This window comes from Colossoma macropomum, unplaced genomic scaffold, assembly GCF_904425465.1.
Source record: "Colossoma macropomum unplaced genomic scaffold, Colossoma_macropomum, whole genome shotgun sequence".
Classification (NCBI taxonomy): Eukaryota; Metazoa; Chordata; class Actinopteri; order Characiformes; family Serrasalmidae; genus Colossoma; species Colossoma macropomum.
This window is the reverse complement of record NW_023495267.1, coordinates 2,837,171-2,855,047: the sequence shown is the minus strand read 5'-3', so window position 1 is coordinate 2,855,047 and position 17,877 is coordinate 2,837,171. Positions and strand designations below refer to the sequence as shown.

Here is a 17,877-nt window from a genome sequence, read left to right as displayed (position 1 = left end):
GACCATTTAGTGTCTCATAATAAAGAGAAAGTTTCTCATAATTATGAGCTAAAATCTCATAATAATGACTTACTACCTCATAAGAATTTTCTCATAGTTATGAAATGCTAAGTCACTATTATGAGATACTAAGTCATCATTATGAAGTACTAAGTCATAAGACTGTAAGTCAAGTCAAAAGATACTAAGTCATAATCATGAGATAGCAAGTCTTAATAATGAGATACTAAGTCAAAAAATGAGACATATTCTCATTATTATGAGATAGCAAGTCACAATCATGAGATTAAGTCATATAGTGTCTCATTGTTGTGAGATATGAAGTCATAATTATGAGATACTAAGTCACATTTAGTTTTCACTGTTTCTGGACCTAGAAAATATCAGATAGAGTAGTCTAGTCAGCAATAAAGCAGTGCTACATCTGCTTTCTCAAACACATCCTTAATAACACATCCTTGGCATATGATACATGCTTACAAATAGGAGCAAAATCATGACTTGTACAATCCTTTAAACCATAAAAATGGTATTACATTAAATTGTTAGTCTCTATATTTTCCCTGTTGTCCTGTGCTAAAACAGAATAAGTACCCAAACAGTGATTTCATTATTTAAATGCTGGCACCTTGAATGATTAACAAAGGGCTCAAGCACATCTTTAAAGTCAAACAGTGTCAACAACCACATAAGCAAGTTTATTTGACATGAGCCTATTTAGCACCATTGTTTGAGGCAAGTAGGAGAGGATGTAGGCATGCAGTTTGCCTGATGCCAATTGTTGAGGTATAAGCTTGCATTACTTGTTGGCTGCACTCTCAAAAATGATGGTTCTTTAGTATAGGGAATGGTTCTATTGGATCTATTTACAACCATGAGTTCTATATAGAACCATTTCATGCTTAAATGGTTCTTTGCATGGTGAAAGGGTTCTATATAGCACCAAAAAGGGTTCTTCTATTCTAACAAGCTTGACATTGTAACAATAGCAAAACCTTTTTGGTGCTATATAGAACCATTTTTAAAAAGGTTCCATCTAGAACCATATACAACAGATTCTCCATCAATCTCAAGAATGATTTAACCATGCAAAGAACCATTTAAGCATGAAATGGTTCTAATATAGAACTCATGGTTCTAAATAGAACCTTTCCCTTTACTAAAGAACCCCTGCAGGACTATCTTTTTAAGAGTCTACCTTAGCCTTTTATTTCCAATGCAAACCTAAAGAAGCAACCCATGTACAGAGTGAGGAAGAGTAAACAGAGTAAATCTGATTTTCTACCAAACTATTCCTTAAATGTATTTAGCAGGGCACCTCTGGGCAACTCAAGCTGTGGCACTCACCAGGAGGAAGGCGAGACAGGCTGAAGAGAACAACCCCCCATTACGTGTAAATCAATGAGACTGAACCTATTAAAAACAGTAGAGGAATCGTTCAGCCAGGTGAAGTCTCGCCCTGCCCAGGAGTACTAAACCTGTCAATACAGCAAAGCTTTCGTTTTTCCAAGGGAGTCGTGACCGGAGCGCATCTCTTTCACTCTGCGGGGGGCTCAGAAATGTCACTGTTGTTTATCCTCCTCACCAGTCTGTAGATTAATGAGAAATTCACTCTCGCAAAACTGAGGTACGAGCAGTCGATAATGAAAAAAACAGCTTAATGATCATGTATGAGATGTAAATGATAATAAAGTAGCATTTAAAAATCCGGTGTGATGAAAAATGAAACACAAATGTACACAAAGACAGGTGAGACTCAATGGCCCGAAATCAAAGCCTAATATTTAGCCTGGCTATTGATGTAGAGCAAGTAATACATTGTGGTTCATGAAAAATGATTGCTTTGACATGTTTCTTTTGCCTAACACATAATACAGTACAACACAGGTATCATTAAAGTGCATTAAAGTTGCGAAGGACTCAAAGTAATCTGGTTTTGCAAGGCAGCGTGGCTGTTTTTCAGGATTTCTATCTATGCGTTCTGAGCACAGAATGGGGTACAAGCCTTTATTTTGCACACAACACAAGGCAGGCTGCATAATTGCAGCCTTAAATTGGTTTCACTTTTTAACGCTTTAATTTGCTTAGAAGACAGATGAGACGTCCTTAAAAGAATTAACATGAAAGTAGAGTGAAAGATGATATCAAACCATTTAAAAGCTTCTGCAACCCCACCCTCCCCCTCTCCCCCCTTCTTTTTTTTCTGGTAAGAAAGTTGGAAGGGAAAGGGGGGGGGGTTGTTATAAGAATTCCTTCCTAATTAATTCCAATGCCCCACGTAACCCTCAGACGATTCGTAATCCAGAAGGGAACATCTTTATTGATCTTGGGAACGCTTGAGTAGACTCCCAATGCTTATCTCAGCATAAAAAGCATCTCTTGTGACGAGCCACGATTTAATTAGATGACAATCACTGTTAACAATGCACTGCCGCCATCACAAAATTTGCACACGGGCTCTGGCAGTGATAAATTTCAGCCGCGGCCCCGACAGGGACAATTCACATCCTTGAGTTAACTCTTTCTCCGGGAGCCAGTGTTTTTAAAGGAGGACTAACAGATGCTGCCACGGCCGCTTTCAGCACACACAAACAGAGATTTCATAAGGAGCCCGAGACGCTTTTAAAACCTGAATGGACACAGATGGACTTGTTTGGCAGCTGTGTTGATGAGGCTTCCACACACAATTATAATAGCATTCTTTTCCTGACTAAAAAAGGAAGCACAGAAATGCAGAAGTATTCATCCTCCTACTCTGTTATTCAAGAGCAGAGCCACTAGAGGGCAGTACATATGATTTGCTAGGCCTTTGGAAATGGCTGTAGGAACAGGGGTGGATTTAGTGATGCTGGGGCCCCAGTCAAAAGATGGAAATGGGCCCCCCTTGGTGCACATTTTTAAATGAGTTGAGACTCTGGGCTCCTGTGTTGTGATATCTAATGATATTTTGGCAAATTAAATGATGTTAAATGTAGTCAATAGGTACAGTATTTCTTATTTTACTTAAGTAATTATATTAAGTGAAATCATCTCACTATGCTGGCAGATAAATTGGCTCATTTTAAGAAATATGCTTGAAACACACAAAATTATCTGCCAGTATAGAGAGAATACTTGTTCCAAGAAGCAGTAAGTAATGTAATCCTATTGCAGTTTGAGAGAAGTCATCAGTAAGTTGTAATGGATGGATTACTATTTTGAGTAACTACCCCGACACTGGAGCCATCTATACTGACATTAATGCTAGTATTATAAATGGTCTGTTATACAGCCTGTGCAGCACTCTGGGAGTGAAATGACAAACTTTTTGCTTCAGAAAATCATACCAAAGAAATGCATCTCCAAAATGTAGATTATCACTTAATCACTTGTTCATACCAGTCTGTCTTTGTGCAGGTGAGTCATGATGTAACAGCATGGAACACTCCATTATGATCATGACGGGAGTGGAGACGCACTGCAGTTATTAAAAACAATCACTACAATCGCAAATAACAGCTGTTTTTTAATTTGTATTTATATTTTGGAACAGGTTATTTAACATCAACACATACAATATATCTAAGCTGCATTTTTACAGGGTCCTTGGCTCATGGGGGCCCTACATGGGTGCCCAACTTTGCGTAGTGCAAAGACCACCCCTGTGCAGGAATATTTGAAAGCAACATTCATCCTAACTGGAGAATCTAAATTGAAGGGTAAATGCATGGAATTGGATTTTTATGACAGATATCTTATAAGCCTTTTGCTCCTGAAGGCTATTTGCCATTCAAACTTAAGGTCGTATGCAAAAGTTTGTGTGCCCCTGTTCAAATGACATCATCTGTTGATTTTCTAACTGACAAAATGTACACTTCCTCTACAGAGAACACACTTCTGCACATTTGAATGCGCAATTACTGTTTATTTGCTGAATTTAACATGTTGGAAAAAATAACTTAAAATGTTGCCAGTGCAAAAGTTATGGCACATTTTATAGTTTTGGTTTTTGGTTTTTCCAGTATGTTAAACTCAGCAAGTTAATAGAAACTGTGCACATTTGCAGAAAATGCTATGTGTAAGTCTGACTTCTTTTCACTTAGAAAATCAACAAAACGTGTCCTTTAACCAGGGGTGTTTCAACTTTTGCACATGACTATAAATGTGTATTATGTGCTGCAAATTCTTTCTGCTCTACAATCTCACTAAGCCAGATGTGAGAAATTCATAAAAATCAGCACTGTTTTTGAACATTTGGTGGCCCTAAGCAACATCATTCTTGGGGAGGAGGGGAGGGTTCTCCCCCTACTTAACTCTGCCATATTATTTAAGAAGACTTAATTCTTTATTCACTTTGATGAGAAAAAATTCAATGAAGATATACACAATAAAGCGCTAGTAAAGCAAATATAGTAAATAAAAATAAGCACACATAAAATAAACATGTGTTTAAGTGGCATGTTGTTGTTGCTACAGGCATTCTGGGTTATTCTGGGTTGCCTAAAATTGAAAAAATATACACTCGTTGACAGCTCCCATGTTCTGCTGGTGTGCAGTTAAAAACTGTATACTTTCTGTTGGTGCACAGTTTATGCTAGCTTTCATCTTGCCTTTCATTAGTGGTCAGTTTCTGACCACAGAACTGCTCTAGATGGCATATTTTAGGGTGGGAGACTACTCTCAACCTCGCAGTAACACCACACACACTACCATACCACTACCACAACAATGTCACTGACATGAGAATGGAGAATGGTCCACCATCCAATAACATAAAAGTGACACTGAGTACCAGTTATTCATTTTTCAGGAGATATTTCTGAGGAGATTAGATATAAGATAATTCACTTGCACAATGAAGGGGAAAGTCAAAAAAGGAGGAGTTCAAAAAATGACTAAAGGATACAGAGTAAATGAGACTTCTAAAGACCTGGCAGATCACTGCGCAAGACCTGGAAGACCATCATTTTGGGCCATGTCTATGGTCCACTCATAATGTAAAGCTGCCATTTTTAAATGTTGTATATAAAGGGAATTACAAGGTTTTGATCTAACAGCAGCAATGCAGTGTACACAGCTATGAATTTCTACCAGCAGACTTTCATTAACTTACAATACACTGTGCAATACCTCTGATGAGAAATGTTCAAATAACTCAAATGTTTCTCTCTGTTTTCTTTCTATCCTCACAACATACTGGGTCATTCTCAAAGAAGTGGGTCACACTTTTCTTAGACTCTTAGAAGGACTTTGGATGGCAGGACCCCACTAATAAAACTAGGTCTAAATACCAGCCCCAAGTGTTAGATAGTGTGCACTTCGCTGTGAAAAACACCTCACGAAATATTTAGCATTTTAAGCTCATGTAAATGTCTGTGCCCAGTCTTTTCTAAGGTTGTGCACAGAGGAGAAGTTTGTTGCTTGGCTACAGTGATTCATGCTTGAACAGCACATGACTAATTTGGAGCCCCACGACAGATAGCATTAAACAAGCTGTGCTAAGACCACAAAATTGTCGTACCCCGGTACAGTAGTTTTTGGACAAGGGGGGCATAGGTGGAGGGCAGGGGCTAATGGCAATGAGGGATTTGTCAGTCATCCCAACATTTAATAATCCCTGGCTCTCCATTTTCTGCTGTTTGTTTATATTAACCTCTGGTTGAACCCACTTTAGAGGCTGCCTCCATGCCAGAAAGTTCAGTGAACATTCACCATGGAAGCGGAGAGCATGTCATCTCGAATCTATTAGCCCACAGGGGAGTTTGCAGCAGCCCATGCGCTACACACTCAACACACACACGCCGCACACACACACAAATGTGGATGCACACACGCGCACACACACAGTCATAACCTCACATTCGCACTAGGTGAGCTGCAAACCCTAACGTTTTCTGTACTGATGGCGCCTGTAACTGAGATTATTGCATACAGTGGCCTGATTTTGACCTCAATCATTTCGCTCATGCTGAATAATCTCATCAAACCGTGCACTACATCCTCCCATTTTACCACTGCCTTCTGCACTGCTGTCTACTGACTTTTATTGAGCATCAGAACCTTATAACTAACATAATTTGATTTCTGTCCACTCCTTTTGTGTTATCAAGGAAATAATGACGCAAACACATTGAATAAATAAACTGCTCTCTAGGTCAAGCCTTTTGGTTCCAGTACATGAGCACTAGGCCAAAATTAACACCAGACTAAATACATAATAACAATAAAAAAACTGTTTAAAAGCTTGTCATATGAAACTTATATGAATGTCACAGGCTGTATCATCTGCATATTACAGAAACACCTTCTTCCATATAGAACAGTCACCCGTTTACATACTAGACAGTTTCAAGCTGTCTGGTCATATTTATCTTGCTCTTTACATGTGTTCAGAAATTGCCATATACAATATGCAACACATAACTGAATATGATTACAATAATAAAAATTCATACATGGAGCGTTTCACTCCATGCTTGAGTAAATACAAAAGACAAACACATCATACTAAACACACAGCACCATGTAGGTCTGTGTGTTCACCATTGGGTGGTGATAAAGAGCAATTTCAAAAGGAGGTTAAAGGAATTAGAATTAGATTAGGTCTCAAAGTATGCTTCTGTCTGACTGTTCAGAGAATGCCATGAGCTTAACAAATCTGGACAGTCTGATGTATCAGATGTAATGGCAGAAGTCATGACAGCTGGGATTTGTTTGTTTGGAACAATGCTTTCATTGGCCAACGTCTTTTGCTACCAAAGCAATGTGGACTGATGATATGATTGATTTGAAGGAGATTTCCATCAATTTTTCTGCATTATCAAAGGGCTAAGTTGTAAACAAGGTCATTCAGAGAGGTTTGATATAAATGTGCCACTCTAGAGAAACTTACAGTAAGAAATGCTCACAGTGCTGGTGACAGGAACCATGAAAAGCTATAAGCTACCTTATAATTTTGAGATAAGCTTTTGGTTTAAAACATATTCTTAAAATATAGCAAAGCATTGTAAGACAAAACACCATCCAAAAAGCCTTGTTTCAGATTTACTGCTATTTTACTATTATCAACACTCCATATAAAAACTCAGAAGACTCATTAAGGTTCTTCTGGCTGAAATTGAAAGGGCCAGAATGCCATTTTCTTTTGTATTATTATCACATTTCAGTATACTATGTCGTCAATTCAAGTGAGTATTGCAGTGACAAAGAATGGATGTCCTGACTCCATGTTTGCTGTCACACAGGTCAGACTTCATGTGTTTAATTAGTTTATCTTGGACTGTAGCAGTACTGATTGTAATTGACATGTCCGACGCAGTGTAGGTCTGAATGGTGTGAAATGGTGCGTTATAAAAAAAACCTACTTGGTGGTGATAGGAGCCAGGGGTCGTAATATCTACAACACAAACCCATTTTTTATTGTTTTATCATGATCACGTCTTCATATTCAGTTAACGTTTTATTTCTGGATAATATATAAAATGGCTCCTATCACCACCGTTGTAAAGTAGGTTTCGTTATGAAGCACCAAATACCTTCCTCAGATTGATGGGGAATGTGTTGTATATGATTCTATATAGAACCTTTTTGAAAATGGTTCTAACACCAAAAAGGGTTCTTCTATTGTCACAAGCCTGACATCGTAACGATAGTAGAACCCGTTTGGTGTGATGTGACTATAATTCAATAGCGAATATTGTAAGGGCCCTTTGGTTATCAGACAAAAGAACTCTATATTGAGACATGAAATAAAACATTTTCAATCACGGCTCACACCGATGGCGAAAACGGATTGTCAGCCGTTTTATTTACAAAAACAGTCAATTCCACGCTGCACAGCCTGTCCACGTGGAGTGAAGCTACATTTGATTGGCTGTAAGCCAGAGGCCGTCCAATCACAGGCCTGTTCACGCGTTCTTGCTGCTCTGTGATTGGAGCGTCTCAGCAGATCACGCCTATTGGTAAATACTCCATTGCCTGCGCACGTGCTTGTGACGAAAACTGAGCGAAACTGTTTTGTCCAATCACCGAACTACTACACCTAAAACCCCGCCTTTAAAAAACATTCCCAAAGAAGTCGCGCTTAGGTTTTTTGTTTTTTTTTGGGGTGGGGTGAACAAGTAATGTGAGTCTGGTAGTTAACTAGATGTTGCACAAGAGAACGTACTTCAACATGAAAATGTTCGCTATTTGTAACACTCAAACTCTTTACTTAAATATTCTCCGCAAAGAAAGCAAACAGTGAACACCTGATAGCTCGCTAGAACTGATGAGCGGATTCCTGCAGAGTTTTGGGAAGGCCGTTTCGGTGAGTATGGTCAAGGAACTTGCTTTAAGTGATGACTTTGACTTAGTGATGCGCTGAGAAGAGAAAATGAAAATTCGTAGATGTAGAAGCCCGTCGGTTTGGTTGAGCTTTGACTTCTGTAAGAAAGAAGTTTCTGGCTCGCGAGCGCATGGCTTTTATGAACCGGTTCTTTCCAGCGAATCAGTCGAACCGATTCACTGAGTCGAACTTTTTATAGCATCTACATAGTTTTCGTCCGTGTTACAGGCTGAATACTTCTAATAAAACACTAATATTTTAACCATCTTCCACAAGTAAAACCCCATTAAAAATCTAATATAAATGAGAAGTTGGACTTCTCATTTGGACTCGTGAATAGTGACTCGTCGAATCGGATGATCGATTCATTGTTCGTTAAACTGAGCTGAACCTCCTATCGGTATTTCTTCTTTGACAAGTTGGAAATCTTCACAGAGCAGTTTGCCAGAGGACTTGACCCAAAGGCAGGACTATACAGTAGGAGGAGATCTAAGAGACATTTCTATAGGACAGTTTTAGGTATTTGGCTCGCAGGCTAGTTAGCTAGCATGTGTCATATTGTTAGAGGAAAACTCTTCAAAGACAACTTACAATCTTTCTGCCTTTAACAGCTCTCTTTTTTATCAACAGTGAACCCAGACATGGCTGACAAAGTGAAAATGTTGGGCTTACTTTTTGACAACGACCAAGGGAACGGGTACAGCTCCGGGCAGCTCGTGTCTGGGCATGTTTTGATCGAACTTTCAGCACCTACCATAATCAGAGCCATCCGACTGTTCGCTACAGGATGTTGTCGAGTTGGCTGGATTGATGGATCACGTAGTCAACCTGCAGGTGCTCTTAACATCGTTGCATCCCCGTTTTTATCCCATTGTGGTGAAGAAAGGGAATATCTCTGCCTGTCAAAAACACTTCTAGAAGCAACAGGTTGGTCATATTAACTAAACCAGCTGGGTTTGACCAGTAGAAATAGCAAACTAGGTATTTTGAGGAACATTTTTTAAATAAAGGTTTGATTTGGCTTCTCCTCTAACCAGGTAATGAAGGCCTCAGCCTTGAAGCAGGACGCCATGAAATACCCTTTGAATTGGAACTGCCTCAAAGGTAATACCATTTGGCTTTGGTACACCAAGGCTCGATACATGACACCTTACAATTACTACTTCTCAGTGGTGGGTTAATTGCTTCTCAGAAGAGATACACACATTAGGCTGCTGATCTATTTTGATGTAAAGGTCACATCCCATGAAAATGCTGTCCCCAAACATCTGGCATTGTGTTGCAGACCCCTTGTTTCTTCGTTCACTGGAAAGCATGGCAGTGTTTGCTATTCGGTGAAGGCTGTTCTGCAGAGACCACTCCATCATGATCAACATGTTTGCAGAGAACTTCTTATCATCAGCCATGTTGATGTCAACTCTCCAGAACTGGTGGTGAGCATGCCAAAATAAAAAACACCCACTGACGTGCCTGCTGACTTTTATTTTGCTGTGCAGATTTCTGTGTGTGCTTCTTTTCAGTGGTTTTAATCAGTCAGTGCATAACCGAGAATTGCTTTTGCTACAGAACCATTCAAAACTGATATACTGTGAAATATTTTTTGGGGTTATGGCTGTATCAGGTTCACTCTGTGGGAATTCACAGTCTGTGTACACATTTATCCAGTTTAGGGGGCAAAAATGATAAAACAGTTGGCTCGGTTGTGTCAGCTAGCAAAGTGTCTAGAGTTGATTCTCGGTTACTGTATATGGACAAAAGACGTATCTGTGCCTGTTTCACAGACCATTATGAGACATTATGAAAAATTTGAATACATTTCAGTAAAATAGTGTTTGGTACATTTGTAAGATGCAAAAATGCACTAGTGAGCTCAGTAATATCCACACCACAGTAGCGCAAGACTAAACAGTACTTTTAATCATGTAAAAACACTGTTGAACAGATCAGGAACACTGTTCAGGCTTTCTTAAAGATTGAGCAAGCCGCTGGTAAACCTTGGGAACAGAAAGGCCTGTTTGGTAAAACATGCATAAAAAGCATAAAAATAGAGTCTTGAGACTTATTGACAGATGAGATGAAGATTAATCAGAGGAGCGTTGTGGGGAAAAAGCACTGGACAACAATTTGACCAAAACTAGCTGGGTAAATACAGATTGCACTCATTAAAAAATATGATTGTAAGCTTTTGTAAGAGATTGTATGAATCATATTATAACATCCTGAAGATTTATGTGAAGGTGATTTAAAGCCTGATTACATGTGTTTTGATCAAACACTGGAGTTATGCTAAATCCATATTCCATGAAATATCATGAATTTTATTACATTGTGTATTACAACATTGTGTATCGATAGAGACACAATGAAACCCATATGTGTGTGTGTGTATAGTACTGTGCAGAAGCTTTAGGCACCTGAGAAAAATAGATTTACAAAGATATTTATGTAGAGAGTAATCATTTATTTGCTAAGAAAAACATTTATATTACAATTAATACAAATAACTATTAGAAGGAGTGATTTGTACGCATGTCAGTACATTCATAGCACCGTTTTCTAACCTCAGTATTATTGGAAAGCCCAGTATTATTGTAGTTATCATCCACTACTTGATTTGGCTATTCAGTTCTTCATTAAGTTAAATTAAATTAAATGTGCTGGTGTATTATATATATATATATATATATATATAATATATATATGCGATGCGGACGTGAACGATTCTGAATCGATTCACAAATGTCAAAAATCGATTTTCTAAATATTTAATTTATAACGTAATGTTGACGGAACGCAAAAGGTGGAACTTGGAAGTGCGGAAGTGCAGCGACCGGCTCCCTCTGCGTTAAAGCCAGGTTAGGTCAGGAGTCACAACACAAATGATAAGAAGAGCCATTTTGTCCTTTCAACAAATTCAAACCACCTCGGGAGCCACAACATTTAATGTCCAGTATGTCTCAGTATGTGCTAACGTCCTAGTATAGACTAAACAATATAAACGAAAACGCAGATTTACTTTGCTGTGCTTTAAGCTTCGTCTATAGCCGCTTTCCTCCCATCTCCGCCAGAAAACCTTTCCTCAGAAGTTGATCAGTTAAATGTCTCTCAACGTTCAACTGTTTTACGAGGCTGAAGTCGCTTCTTGTTCGAATTTACCCGTTCCACCTTAAATTCTGACTGAGGCGCCGAATGTAAATGCGGCACCATTTAAGGTGGAACGGGAGAATTCAAAAGAGAAGCTGACTTCAGCTTCGCCACTTTTTAGTGTGTGACAGTCTCTCGTTGCAGATTTAACGTACCAGGAAACCAACAGCAGCGCTTATAAATGCGAATAACGCATCGCTGCTATGTGACCTGCAGTTCTTAGTCGTTGCGAAACAGGGCTTTCGCGCTATGTTGTACACGTCCCGTCTCTAAGATTCTTGACTGACACAGCTTGACTGAAACTTGAACTTGAAACTTGAGCTCACACAGTGAGAAAATACAAATGCTATATAGAAAAACATTTGTAGCATCCACGTTGTGTACGTTATTTTTATATAGCAAGTGATTCCAAACTTTTGGAAATGTAGTGCATATATATATATATATATATATATATATATATATATATATATATATATATATATATATACACAAATATTTAGTAGCTTTCCTGTGATTCACTGTGAACTATTCTTATTCAGTGTCCTGTGTCAGAAAGTAATGAGAAGATGATTGGCTGCTGGATCTTTGCCTCAGGTCCCGTCTCCCTGAATGTCAACATTGAGCGAAAAGGATACAGCAATGGTAAGAAAAATCAAGAAAAGTACTGTTCTCTTCATTAGGTAGATTCATTAGATTCATCTTTCAGTGACAGAATCTGTCCTCTTGCATTTTTGCTGATCAATATTTGGACAGCTTGCCGTCTAAGCACAAAGGTAGGCTGCTGATCATACATTATTATATGGTGTGCTTAGTTAATGTTTAATGTTAGTTCAAGTCTTGAAATGCCAAAGATCTGATTTCTCAGACACACTGCACTGTTGACTGTCAGAGTGTGTCTGCAGTGACAGTCATGCTAACACATTATGATGATGTATGTGCTATTTTATACTGAAATGAGGACTGGAAGTTCAGTGAGGTAGTAGATTACACTGCACCTGCCCATGACACTCATGCACACATTAGTCACTTTTACGTCACCTCTGGACTCATTTAACGTTTGCATCATGCTTGTCAAGAACTGTAGACTTGCAGGGCTTTATTGCACAGTAAATTGACTCTGCAACTTGGAGTGATACTCTGATGTCTATTTGCATCTGTGGTGGCTGAAAGGGAAACTGGGAAAGTAGGGCTGCAAATAGACAAGGGGTACTCCTCAACACCATAGCTTGATGAGTAGTTTATTTTTATGTAGAAGTACAATGTTGTGTCTCTTTGCTAATTGTGGTGCTCAAAGCACTTGCTAACGTTGCTAATGTTCATAGGCTGAGTAGGAAGAACTAAACCTGGTGGACTTTCCTCCTCCAAAAAAAAGCACAGTAGATGCAAGTACTTAAATGAGTACTAGAGTGCCCACCCCTAACCTAAGCACTGTTTGCAGGCTCATTTGCGCACTGTGATATCTGTATTTCATAGGCTATTATTACAAGAATAATTACCAAGTGATAGATTGTGTAGCCCTATTCTGAAGTACAAATTAATGCTACTTCTTTCGAAAGTGAGAAAATCATGATTTGATTATTCATAATTAAGCCCAAGAAACAACAAATGAACTTAATTTCCCACTTTTTGCACCAAAGTAGACTAGCAAGGGAAGCCTTTCATTGTACTGTGCATGACTGTACAAACACAACAGTCTCTGAATGAAGTAGTTTCTGCTTTTATATCTATTTTAGGAGAGTCAATTCCAATCCATGCAGAAATTGAGAACTGCTCCTCTCGACTGGTCATGCCTAAAGCAGTTATTTACCAGATCCAGATCTACAAAGCCAGAGGAAAAACTATAAGATACAAGCAAGTGGTCGCCAGTGTGAGAGGTAATCACATCCCGTCAGGCTGTGCTGTCACATGGAATGGAAAAACACTGAAGATACCACCAGTTTCTCCATCCATCCTTAATTCCGACATTCTGAGAGTGGAATACTCCCTAGCTGTAAGTACAAATTATATTTACTTGTTGATAAAAGATTTGAAAAAAATGTGTTGCTAAATTTCCTAACATTCACTGACTTTCCATAACTCCTGTAACTTAAGAATAAATGAGTTATTACCATTGTGTTTAATGTAGTTATTAAATAATTAGATTTAGGATGTGGATGTTTAAGGGGTAACAGTCTGTTGAACTTTTAGCTCAGCTTGTCGTCCTTGCAAAGATCTTTTGGTTACTTCATGAATGGTAACTAATGAGGAGTCTTGCAGTTACATTCATAAGCAAGCAATGACTGACAGATGTCATTTTTGGACTAAATTAGGGATGTTGGAGTCATTGATACTAGAAGAAATATTACTTAAGGTCAGTATCATTAGTATGTAACAACAACAGCTTGTATTATTGTGGGTCTTTGGTCCTAGTCAACAAACAATAGTTACAAAGTGCATTATCATTATGCAGGTTTGATTAGTATTTAAACAGTGTATTAGATAAACTGTTATTTCACAGCAAAATATACCATATCATGAGAAAAGGCAGTGAAAATTTTCATTTTGTTTCATATTGTTTCACTAATATGGTATTGTTGTCAAACAAGGCCAGAGGTTTCCGTTCCTAGTCTAAATACAATGTTATCAGAGTGTCTGTTGTTGTTCTTTTTTCCAAGGTTATAGTTCAGATACCAGGTGCCAGAAAACTGAACGTGGAGCTTCCCGTTGTGATTGGCACTACTCCCTACAGTGGCTTTGGCAGTCGCAGTCTTAGCGTGATCAGTGGGTTCAGCACAGGCTGGCTCCCGTTCACCCTCCCAGACACACCTGAAGGTAAGACTGGAGGCATGAAATAAATTAAAATGTACTTTTGTGTCATGACTAGTTTAGTATGCCACATTACACAAGCTCTAGTGCAGAGTTGCTTGCGAGTTCACAGTGGAATTATGTTGTGCTAAGGTGCTGTTGAGGTTTGCCGTCTTGACACATCACTTTGATCTAAATTAAACTGAAAATTTGTTTTCAAGTTTTTGTCATTTGAAAATAGAATCAAATAAAAAAGTGTAAAATAGGTTTAACCTACAATATATTTTCAATGTACAGCAACAGGATCGCTGATCACACTGTCATAGTTGCTAGCCTACGATACTAGCATTGCAGACAAAGCAAAACATTTGGGTACCACTTTACAAGGAGAGTGCTTTCACACCTACCTTGTTTGGTGCAGACCTGTTGAACTTTTTCTTTAGTTTGGTGACAAATTAACCATGGTCAGTAAAAAGTCGTATTGCATCAGTGACCTGATATAGTGTCACAAAAACCCAAACTGGTCTGGATTTAAGCAAAGAACTAGGTGTGAAAACTACCTAAGGGCGTTTTCACTTGTAGTTCTTTTTAAATAAACCTAACTGAGTTCTGTTAAAGTGAACTTGAAAGGGAACCAACTGCAAATGACCTCAATGCTTATTGTGTTCACAAAGTAAGTGAACTATAAAGAAGACTCCTTTTCTGACTCCTTTCACACCACTCACTGTGTGTGCGTAGTGCTCGCAAAGTGGGCAGCATTCTCTGTTGAAACTAACCTTTCGGGGGGCGAGAGGATCTACCAGTCACGCATGCTGCTTTCCTATTGGCCATGCTAAAATGATTGGCTGCAGTGGGTTCTGTTTGTCGCTGTGCTCATAACTAAGCATCACCTGGTGAAAATCCGTGTCTAAAATTAAGTGAATAAGTGAATTTTCATTTATTCAGCGTTTAGTGTGAAAGCAGCTTAAAACTTTGCACTGCGTACGTACCTAGCATCAGTCTTTAACACAGTAAAATCACAAGGGCTCTCGAATGTTAGCGCTTTAATATGTCTGCTGTGTTGTCACGAGATCACAGGCAGGCTTTATCCTGAGTAGTACCTTGGTGGTCCGTTTTTACCAGCTAAAGTGCTGGAAGACTGTGGCTGTTTGCTTATTGTAAACTTCGAGATCACCCGGAGCACAAAACAAACTACAAACAAACCGTTTGTTTTTGGGGCCGTTAAAAGGGCTCTGAGTTCTTTTGGCATATTCACATATGCACAGAAAACCGTGACTTCGCAGTCTGAGTCCACTTCAGAGACTGAAATGGTCCAAGTGTGAAACCGCCTTAAGACTGCCTTTATGAGTTCATTAATGGCTATTAATCAGGTCATACACACCTTAAAAATCATTAAGAAAAACGGCAGTAGTGATGAATATTCATATTCAATATTCAATGTTCATTAAGAACTGACTAAAGGAGAAGACAAAGTAGAATAAGTAACAGTATAACCTAGTATAAGACTATTGTATAGTAGTATAACAATAATATAAGAGTATAAGATATAAATGTATGTGGGCTCACTATTTGGCATGTCGCTGCCATTTTTATTTGCGTTATAGCTGCTTATACATTGTAAGGTATTTGTGACCTAATTAAGGACCATTAATAACCTCATTTGACACCATACACTCTTTGTAAGTGTAGTGGTATTATAAAGTTGTACCAACATTTGATATTTTATTGAGTGGCATGCAGAAAAGTAAAATCTACTTTACATTGCTCTAACATTGCATGATTTCTTGACTGAAGAACATTTAGCTAGGATTTGCTTTTTAAGAAGTACATGATGAATGTGTGCCAGACGTGAAGGTAATTCACCTTGAAAAGTAATTCACACAGCTCCACTCTGCATAGTACACCAGGTTTGCCATGTTAAAAGCACATTGCACTTTTCAGTCACTAATGAAAACTAATTTCAGTTCTGAATTGCACTTTTTTCACTCTTATGATTGATTTAAAATCCGTCACAGAATCTTCTCCACAGATCCCTGTGACACTGGTTTAAAATAATAACAGTTTAACCAGGTTTCTTTTGTCGTTGCTTGTTTAGCGCCTCCTAACTATGCAGATGTTGTGTCAGAAGAGGAGTTTGACCAGCACCATCCAACTGTCTCACCTTCCCAGTGGTCACATGAGCCGGAGAGGCAGCTGGGTAGCCAGGCCTTCGCTTACATTCAGGAGTTCCGCTTCCAGCCACCTCCACTATACTCAGAGGTCAGTCTTTCATCCACCTGCTCTCATATTCATATATAATTCTGTTTCATTAGATATCCATGCCTGTTTTTCTCATTGCAGGTTGACCCAAACCCAGTGGAACGTCAGTCAGTATTTTGTCTCTGAGGGCTGCAACTAACACAAGGATACAGTTGATATTCTACATATCTTTCCTTATTTGGAGGAGACCAAAGAAAAAAACAGCCTGAGCCTCAGTTGCACAATAACAAATGATTGTGGTGCACAGTAGTTAGGGTCCCTTCAGGTGTCATAAAGATGTGATGTTTTGAGCAAGCACTTGTTTGAAAAGTGAAAACTAAGATAATGTGAAAAAAACCTGAAGAATCTAAAGCGCTGTTAGAGTTTAGGATTAGTAATTGTGTAAGTACTGTTCATGTGTTTATAGCAGCTATAGCCAACTGTAGCAGCTGTGAGCTGTGAAAGATCACTGCAGACATACACATGTATAAACAAAAGTATGGGTTCCTGTTTACATTTTGAATGGTTCCAGAGCACAGTGGCTCAGTTTCCATCATTGTCAAAGAACAATGGCACTTTCCATGTTCTTCTTGTTTGTTTTTAGTTTGTTTTCTTCGTATACCTGTTGTGTTCAGTTGACAATGTAAACTGTGCAACAGTGCTGCTCTTTAGGTGATTCGTATGGAAGCATAGAAGCACTAAATCGAAAAGCACTTTACAAATGTAAATTGGCTTTTACGTTGCTTTCACCAATTCACCCATTTTGCCCTTCGCTTTTAGCTCACCTTTTCCCCAGTCCACTGTTAGCATTTTCTGATGATGTCTTTTAGCTGAAATGCCTTGTTGATATTATCTCAGAAACTGGAAATATGAGCTAAGATGGCTGCTTTGGTCAAGTTGGTAACTGTTATAGTCAATATGTACTACAATTCTCAGGTTTACTGGATTGTAAAAGAAAGCATTTCCATGGTTTAGAGTCAGAAATTGAAAGGAGAATGAATGTTAGTGGTTGTTAGTGGATGAGGTTGCTTACAACACTGCACTACAGTACTGGTCACATTTTGCCAGGAAAAAAAAAAAGATTTAATAGCGTTAATAATAACCTAATAATGTTTACAAATCTCCACTGCTGCCTTGAGTCCAGGTATATATTTTATAAACATAACTACACCCCTTACTTTTAAAACTCTTAATTAACATCATTATTATCTTAACATGCCTGGATATAGTGGGATGTGAATGACTGGTGAATTGTTATGCTTGCATTTGGGGAAAATGTAAACCCAAAGGATTTTTTCTTTTGTACTAGTATTTTTGTATAATTCAATAAATTGTTTGAAAACCGCTCTGCAAACTGTTCTCTTTCACTATTACATATGCATTGCATTGTCTAAATGTATTTC

The 17,877-nt window shown here is 38.5% G+C and overlaps 1 protein-coding gene across 2 annotated transcripts; it reads left to right on the top strand.

The window, feature by feature from the left end:
- Nucleotides 1–8,063: 8,063 nt before the first annotated feature.
- On the top strand, nt 8,064–17,606 carry LOC118801424 (arrestin domain-containing protein 4-like). Of its 2 annotated transcripts, none has more exons than XM_036561754.1 (9): nt 8,064–8,287; nt 8,936–9,232; nt 9,343–9,409; nt 9,591–9,738; nt 11,992–12,094; nt 13,186–13,442; nt 14,107–14,263; nt 16,332–16,495; nt 16,577–17,606. In XM_036561754.1, the coding sequence occupies exons 2-9, from the start codon at nt 8,947–8,949 to the stop codon at nt 16,619–16,621; spliced, it is 1,227 nt and encodes a 408-aa protein (XP_036417647.1). In that variant the 5' UTR covers nt 8,064–8,287; nt 8,936–8,946; the 3' UTR covers nt 16,622–17,606. The 2 variants fall into 2 exon arrangements, with proteins under 2 accessions (XP_036417647.1, XP_036417648.1); XM_036561755.1 differs by lacking the exon at nt 8,064–8,287 and adding an exon at nt 8,696–8,824.
- The last annotated feature ends 271 nt before the right edge of the window (nt 17,607–17,877 follow it).

Coding starts and splice junctions, on each gene's coding strand:
- LOC118801424 (XM_036561754.1), top strand. CDS start 8,947: ATGGCTGACAAAGTGAAAATGTTGGGCTTACTTTTTGACAACGACCAA. Junction 13,443..14,106: donor GAGTGGAATACTCCCTAGCT/GTAAGTACAAAT, acceptor CTTTTTTCCAAG/GTTATAGTTCAGATACCAGG. Junction 16,496..16,576: donor CACCTCCACTATACTCAGAG/GTCAGTCTTTCA, acceptor TTCTCATTGCAG/GTTGACCCAAACCCAGTGGA.